This window comes from Thunnus thynnus, chromosome 13 (assembly GCF_963924715.1).
Source record: "Thunnus thynnus chromosome 13, fThuThy2.1, whole genome shotgun sequence".
In the NCBI taxonomy this organism is placed as follows: Eukaryota; Metazoa; Chordata; class Actinopteri; order Scombriformes; family Scombridae; genus Thunnus; species Thunnus thynnus.
The window spans coordinates 27,987,237-27,995,735 of NC_089529.1; the positions used below are offsets into that span (position 1 = coordinate 27,987,237).

At 37.4% G+C, this 8,499-nt stretch overlaps 1 protein-coding gene across 1 annotated transcript; it reads right to left on the bottom strand.

The window, feature by feature from the left end:
* Positions 1–2,568: 2,568 nt before the first annotated feature.
* LOC137196073 (microfibrillar-associated protein 3-like) lies at positions 2,569–7,780 on the bottom strand. The gene is made up of 3 exons (XM_067608882.1): positions 7,529–7,780; positions 6,435–6,729; positions 2,569–5,721 (listed from the first exon to the last, which is right to left on the bottom strand). Exons 2-3 carry the CDS (start codon positions 6,682–6,684, stop codon positions 4,940–4,942), a joined length of 1,032 nt encoding a protein of 343 aa, XP_067464983.1. The 5' UTR covers positions 6,685–6,729; positions 7,529–7,780; the 3' UTR covers positions 2,569–4,939.
* Between the last annotated feature and the right edge of the window lie 719 nt (positions 7,781–8,499).

The following is an 8,499-nucleotide window of genomic DNA, read 5'->3' on the forward strand; positions in this document are numbered from 1 at the left end:
ACACGCACACACACACACATACACGCAATGTCTGTCCTTTTAAGCCAAATCAATTCATTCAGTTTACCTTGATGACACAGAGGGCCCGTTGGAAATATCCTATCCTTAAAATCTTCCTTCCCTCTCTCCTTAAACGTCTGCTTTGGCTCAGCATGATGAATGATCGCTCAAGCCAATCAATTCTATTTAGATAAGCTCACTTCCAGAGAGGACAGGACAGGGAAGAAGGATGGATTTTTTGAGTTATTCAACGCAGAGGCTCAAGGTTATTGTTATTTGGGCTGCTCTCCAACCTGATATCTCACAGGTATGGAGCAGGCTGTAACACTTTGGTTGCTGTATTCCAGGAGATTAACTTCTAGGAGAGTACTCTGAGTACAAAGCAGCAGTGTACAGGATGGGTTTAATGAGGCCTCAGTGCATCATTTACTCAGAAAAGGTGGAAATAGTCTAATAAATGACAGCAAAAGCTATTGGTAGCTAACGTCGTGGCTCTAGGGAATGTCGGCAGTGTCCGTTCGTCCACCTCTGCTCCAGACTGAAATATCTCAACAACTATTGGATTGATTGCCATGACATTATATACAAACATTCATGATCCCCAGAGGATGAATCTTACTGACTTTGTTGCTCCACTGACTTTTCCAGCAGTGCCATGATGAGGCTGGCATTTGGCACCAAAGACACAGTACTTGCAGTCAAACTGCCTTTAATGAGTCACGCAGAACGTACATATACGGGCCATACATGCACTATAGCAATGAGAGGCCTTGATTGAGATTACAGGCTCAAATTTATACCAAACACATAAGTATATTTATTTGGTAAGATTTGATAAGGAAGGTTGTGTTCAGCTGTGGCCAGTCACGTAGACAACAGGTTTTAGCAGGTTGTATGTCCCTGACACTTACAATAATCTCTGTATTAGTTAAAATGATGCTACAGTGGTTGTCAGCATGTGCTGTGCTCATGCGCTCACAGCGGGGTATTACTATTTAATCAAGGTTATGTGAACTTGTTATGTTTATGCTCTCTTTTTGTCTTAGCCTTCCACAGATGGATGTCTGTCCATGACCTTTCCATAAAGCCAAACTCATTAAGTTTCTTTTCTATCAGGTAAATGTCCTTCTGTGGTTTTCAGATATGCCCGAAGTCATACACCGTCAAGGTCTTCACACACAGCTGACCTAAACCTCCATGCACAGTTTATATGATTACACATACACAGGTGATCACATGGTTACATGATTAATGCAATTACTTCCCTAACACAACCATAGGTTGTAATGAAATTTGGTACGCACGTTTATGTTCCCCCTCAGGCTTGACTGCATAAAATGTCATTTAAATTATTTTTTCCTCTATATTTTATTATTTATTTATTATCATTTTAATATGGTTATATAATAATAATAATGTGAAGAAGAAGAAAAATAAAAATAAAACACATATTTTAATATTTTATCACTCATTATTTTTATTCTATTTTTATTTCTATTTCTTCATCAAGTCAAATTTTTTATTTGTGTTTTAATGTGTTTTATGACAAATACCTCTAAAGTATGATGGTGAACATGGTAAACATCAATGTTTTTATCATTGTGAGCTGAGCATGCTGCATTTAGCTCATAGCACCTTAAATTCTCTCTTTTTTTTAAATTCCTTTTAAGGGATGTAAAGAACTTTGAAACTAGCTTGGTGTATGAATAAAGTTTTACTCTGATGACTTTGGCACAGACAGGATTTTTTATATGATCAGACATTAAAATGTTTAATAGATTTTGGTTACAGATGCAGAAGAAAAAGCACAGCACAGTGAAATTTAAATGTAGAGCTGCAATATATCTCAGCTTTAGAAGCCGGTCAGTGACATATATATGCAGGCAGTGTGCAGAGGTCCTTTAAGGACGGTGTTAAATTAACCTCATCAATTCTGCAGCTGGTCTAGCATCACAAACTCTTGTTCACACCCACAGAACTTTATGGAGATCCCAAAGTTTCCAAATATATCAATATGTTAGATTGACCTGAGCACCATAACTTAAATTAAGTGCTGGAGGAAGCAGATGCTTAAGTGGAAAATCAGAGTTCAACAGTGATGATGTGATGATGTTGCTGTGTCATTTTTGTTTACATTCATTTGTCATGTTCTCCTTTTCTTTTGCACATGTAAAGACATTCATCCAAAGTCACAGTAAAATGGTACCCAGCAAACCAAATGAAATGGACAGGATTGAGAACATTACTTTTAAAATGTAATGACACATTTTCAATCTGCATTCAGTACTTCAGCCTTGTTATGAGGTGACACTTAAGCTCTCAGAAGAAAATCTCTTCCTGTTCCTTTAACAATAATATCAAGTGTTTATCCACAGCAGATAATGTGCAAAAAAACAACACCTCCGGAGTGTTTCAGGCAGTGAATGTACCGTTATTACAGTTAAATTACAAAACTGATGTTTTGCCCAACAGCTCCACTCTGTGGTTCATTAGCAATGTTACTGAAAGAAAGACAAGAAATAACCACCAGACAAACATGTTCAAGTTGTATATAATCATTTATTTATTATCAATTACATATTTTTTTCTCCTGTGGTCAGAAAAAAAAATTGCTTTCTATCCCTGAGATTTGCAGCCACACCTTTAAATATGAACCCATTTCCATGGCAACAGCCTATATACAGCATGATTCAGCTCAGCAGAAAATAGTACCACAATTACTCCAAAAAACCTTTTTGTTCAACCATACAGAGTGTTTCACAACTGATTAATAGTGTACACACCTTACATGATACTATTTTATTATATAAATCCTTCTGATACACAATTATAGAAGATGTGAGTTTGCATTTTCCAACATTTTTTGGACTCTGAACTGGTTTTTGGATTCTAAAACGTTTTCTGAGAATTATTTTCTTTTGCCTTTTCCTTCAAGAGCTTGAATCAAGCTCCAAATTGATTTTATAAACATTTGAACATCTTTTTTTATATATAGAACATAACCAACAAACATAAATTTCTAACGCTTATAGATTTCAAGTGACTCAACATTTACCAGGATATGGACAATATATATATATTTATACAAAAGTAAACTTCTACACACAATAAATTACTGACTTGCTGCAAATGAGACACTATTAACCCTCCGAACCTCATTTATCACACTATAGTCGTGACTTCACCAGCTGCAGGAGGAGACTGTTTGATCTTAGAAATGTAAAAAGAGAAAATGCTGCATCACCTTCATAATAAAAAAAAACATTAAAGTCCCTAGTTCTTCCAGACCCGCACACAAACAAAATATGATCGATTACATCTGAATATTTGTCAGCACAATTTCAGCCATTTTCCATCACATCAAACTCTAATGTAGAAATAATCACATTAATATTTCTCTTTCGCTGCAGCCTCTGAGAGGTGAAAGCAGCATGAAGCTTGGTGTTTACTGTACAACTTTTTTGAAAGTTCCTCTCACATTTTCATTGCTTTTTAAAAATATGTGTATTGCTTTTGTTGAAGCTATCACTCTGAGGCAAAGCTTAACTTGTAATTAACTGCTGTCCTCACTGACAAAGACCTACATAAACAGACACAGAGATGGCAATCGAGTCTGTGAAATGACATGGTGACATGTTTTTGAGGCGTTACTTCAAAGTCTTCTACTTCTTCCTGTGAGTATCAGATGATTGGCAGTAAGCGCTGACATGAAAACAATCGACACAATGAAATAAGGATATCTCATTGCAACATTTTGTTCTGCAGAAGCTGACTGACTGTCAAAGTGAACAAAACACAAAAACAACAGCGGATGATGTGCTCTGGAGGAGGAAAATGAGCTCTTATATCCGCTGCTACACTGAATGGAAAGTTGAAGGAAAGCTGCGGTACAAACATGACAAAAACAAAAACAAAAATATATTCAAAACAAGAGGACGTAGAATTCTCAGTTGAGCTCAGTTGATGCGGTTTAGCTCTGGTGAAACTTACTGGCATCATTTGTCCTTTTTCAAAATAACAGAGAAACAACTTAAAATTGAATTCAAAAAATGAATATTGCATATATTGTTAGCTGGGTTATCCTCAAAGGTTTTGTTGGCCTGCTACTCTAAGACCTATAACTGCAATGTCACTGATTTGAATTCAGCCTACCTCAGGTTTCTTGTCCAATTCTGATTCTCTACTGTAATCTTATCAAATAAAGGCAAGAATATATAAAAATGTGTTTTGCTTGCAGTGAATTAAAAGAAAAATCACTGAATCATCACTGAGGCATGGACATCTTTCTACAGATGGGTACCGATAAGCAGTTTTGATTTGGTGTTAGTAAAAAATTTATAAGAATTGAAGAAAGAACAGCTTTTTGGATCCTGAAAGTAAGAATGGACTTAGTGCACTTCCTTCAACAACAAAAAAAAAAATAGTAAAAAAAAAAAAAATACGCCCATTCCAGTGTCTCTAAGTCCAAGAGATTGAAAGATATTTTGTTTATAATGATTAAAAAATAGAGAGAAGTAGAAAATCTTCACATTTGAGAGGCTCGAACCAACAAATGTTTTTCATTTTTGCTTAAAGATGCAGTATTTTGAAGTTCACATAGTCATTATGTCCAATATCAGCTGATGGTAGTATGTCCATCTTGAGAAAAAAAGAAAAAAGAAGAAAGCCAGAATCCAACTTGTACTTGTCAAGATAGAATATTTATAGTTTTCTTTATTTTATATTTTAACCAAAAAGAATCAAGATGTATTCTGTCAGTTGATCGCCTTGAAATAAAGCTGCTACTTTCAACATGTTGTGCGACAAGATTTGAACAGAGAAGAAGAACAGGAATTTATAATCAGAATTGCTGAAATCTAAATGATACCCAACCCAACAATTTCTAATGATTTTTTGATCTTTCTGAGCACTTTAAACTTGTGATTCAGACTCAATCAGGTTATATGTTGCTCTCATAGGACACACTTGTTCGTGAGCCTGGTGTGAGCAGAGGTAGGCGCACCGCGGCCGTCTTCTCCTCACCATTAACCTTCTCTTCTTCTGCGTCCGCACCGACAGCTTCAGAAACCGCGTGGACTGACACTTTGATGTCAACGCCGCCTCCGTCATTCCTTCGTCCTTCACTTGACAGAAGCGCCTGACACACCTCATCCTCCTCTCCATCAGAGCGGGGCGGGCCTATAGCTTGTCTGTTTCCAGACCCCTTCCTCCCTACATGTCCTGCAGAGTCAGGTCCGGGGTTCACCGTCTCCACACCTGTGCGGCAGTTCAGGATGAGCGGTGGCAGAGGGACGCTCCGTGCCAGCTCCTCGATGTGACGGGCAAACTCCATAGTCTTGAACTGCGTGACTTTAGCGAGCTCCAGCGTCTTGGCCGATGTGACGATGGGAATGCGCTTGGCGACCTCAAATGCCTTCTGGAGCTTCTCTGCGCCCTCGGTGCGGAAGAACTCGTTGATGGCCCTCTCTGTCTCCTTGAGGTGGCTGCTGACCATGCAGAGCCGCGCCACGTTGAGGATCATGGTGATGGTGAAGGCCACCAGGCAGACGATGACATAGTACAGGCCCAGGCCGCTGTCGGTGTGGGCGACACGTAGAGTGACGGTGTAGTTTGAGGTTCCATCGGCGCCACCGGAGGCGACACACGTGTAGCGGCCGCGGTCCTCAAAGGAGACTGCAGTGATGTTCAGGGCGCCCTTTTCCTGAATCTGCCACTTCCCACCTGGAGTCAAAAGACATAAGACAACAAGACAAAGAGATTTTTAGTTTTAACAAAAACTTTAGAGAAGTGAGTTGAGAATTGAAGAAACAGGGAGAAGCTTTCCCATTAAGACCAGATTAGAAAATCCTCATCAATCAAGCAGTTTGTTGAGCATAATCAAAAACATTTACACAGGCCAACAAACCCAGTTAGTACTTATTCAATTCAAATTAGACTTAATGTCATTTGAATCCTTTGACAAATTACCACACAAAACACTACCTGGCGAAATAAAAGAAGCTTTATACCTCAGAGTGACTTCAACAAACAATAGTATTGTGTTTAAGTGTTGACTCACAAGCTGCAGTTTGGGTGTCAGAATTTACAGAAACATGCATGAAAGCATGTTTTAGACTCATAAACTAATGGCTAATGGTTAGTTAAAATGATACGGACAAGCGTTGGGAATATGATGTTAATAAATATTTAAGGATTGATAAATTGAATTATTGAGTAGTTCAGTGTTTTTTGTAATACCAACATACCTAAAAACTGGATTCAATGTCACAAGTTCATTTCAATGTCAATTCTAATATCAAATGTTTTAGTGTTCAGAGTATTTTTCTGATTTGTCATCTGTGTTGTGTGGCATAAACTATTTGTCTTAGTTAAAAAAAGAACTCAAAGTAATTCTTGGACCATTTCTCAACACTCCATCCATTTTCTCCTCCTACCAGTGTCATCACCCAGCAGAGGTCCTTTAGAGTTGTACCACTTGATGTCACTGTGGCCTCCGGTCACGTTACACTTGATCAGCGCGCTGGATCCCTCCTTCACCACGATGTCCCCGCTGGAGGGGACACCGGCCAGCCGCACAGAGGACGCCAATTCTGACCCGTTACGAGCTCCATCCGCTGTCCGACCACTGAGCAGCAGGACTGTGAGAAGCACGTGTGACAAGTGGTGTTTGCCAGGTAATAACATGATGAAAGGAGTTACAGCTTCAGCTTACAGCTAGACAAGACAAACCTGCAGAACAGGAAGAGACAAGGGTTACAGTTAAGGAAGCGACACAGGACTGTAGCACTTTTTAGTGTTTACATACTGTGTAGTGCTTTCAGTGTTTTAACATATACACATAAATCCACAAAGAAGAACATACTGCAGGATGTTCATGGGTTAATTTCTGATTCAATATGTGAGTTTTAGCTGTGAAATTTACTATCTGAAACTTCAAGGACTTAAATTTCACTCATTTAAACTCAATTTCCTCTTATCTTATTTAATCTTCCACCCCATCAAATACCCATATTTTTCATTTAAATAATGGATATCTTATTGGTTACATGGACATTTAATGCATGTGTTTAAATTGTGTTAAATTGGTTCACAAACTGCATTGATTTTTAGCAATCTAATGTGAATTTAATTTCTTCCTTTGACTTTTCAAAGCCTCATATATAAAACTGTTCAGTGTTGTTGTTCCTTGCAAATTAACTACAAATGAATTAGTGGAGATTCTCATTAGTGAGTGCTGACATTATGGCACATTCAATTACAAACTGTGAGTCTATATCACCACAGAAATAGCAATTCAAGTAACCCTTAGTAATTAACTCAGTATTGTGTAACATAGCAGTTATGATCATTATGATGATTAAAATAAAACTGATTTAAATAATTAAAAAATAGTAGTAGAAATACAGTTATTAAGTACAGAATATCAAACTTCTCTCACATTATAACAGTATATCAAGCACATTTTACCAGGGGTAAACAGACACCAACACCAAACACCCAAAAGTCAGTCTGAGCCAGTAATGCCCACCTGCTGCTCAGACAGCAACGAAAACAAAAAATCCTCGACCGACATAAACATTTAACACTTTTTGTGACTTGATGTATATTCAAAAAATATATATTTTGAATCCTTTTAGTCCTATTTGGGCCTCTTGTCACTCAGCGTTCACCTGTCAGACGTTAGCAGAAAGCAAACAAACACGCTCCGTCCCGTCCTTTCACTTCCTAGTTCAGGTGAGAGAGGGGGCGTGGCCTGCTGTCAACTCTCCCAACAAGGTAGATGACGTCACTTGGTGGTTGGAAAGATGATTAACGATAATAAAAATAACGTTAATCCATCCGGTAATATTTATAATAATAATGTTGTTGTTTTTCGTTGTTTTTAATATATCAGTTCTACAGTAACTTACAGTTCAGCATCTGTAAAACAAGAAATTTGGAGATGTGGGGATTTCATTGTGTTTTATACTGATACTGATTTACTGATGAGATTGATTGATTGAAGAGATTATTCACAAGACAAAATGCGCTGACTCCAAGCCAAACCCAACTCTGGACATTTTTAGCATTTTGATTGCTGAATACTGTATATTTTAAAATAGGAAAGCTGTGAAATTGAGCATATATATGTATGTATACATACATATATACATATATACACACACACACACACACACACACACACACACACACATATGTATGTATGTATATATATCATGTAACACACGTATATATATACATGAGTATATATATACATGAGTATATATATATATATATATATATATATATATATATATATATATATATATATATATATATACCCTGAATTCCACTGTATACCCAGGGGAAAGGGTTAAACTTAACCCCATATTAATAATAATCTAATTGTAGTTTTAATCTAATAATGTTTTGAGAAGAACTAAGTTAACATTTTGCTATGATGGTTGTTTCCAACAGGTATTTATTCTTGGGGTCCTCAAGTGGGATGAGGGTTAAACC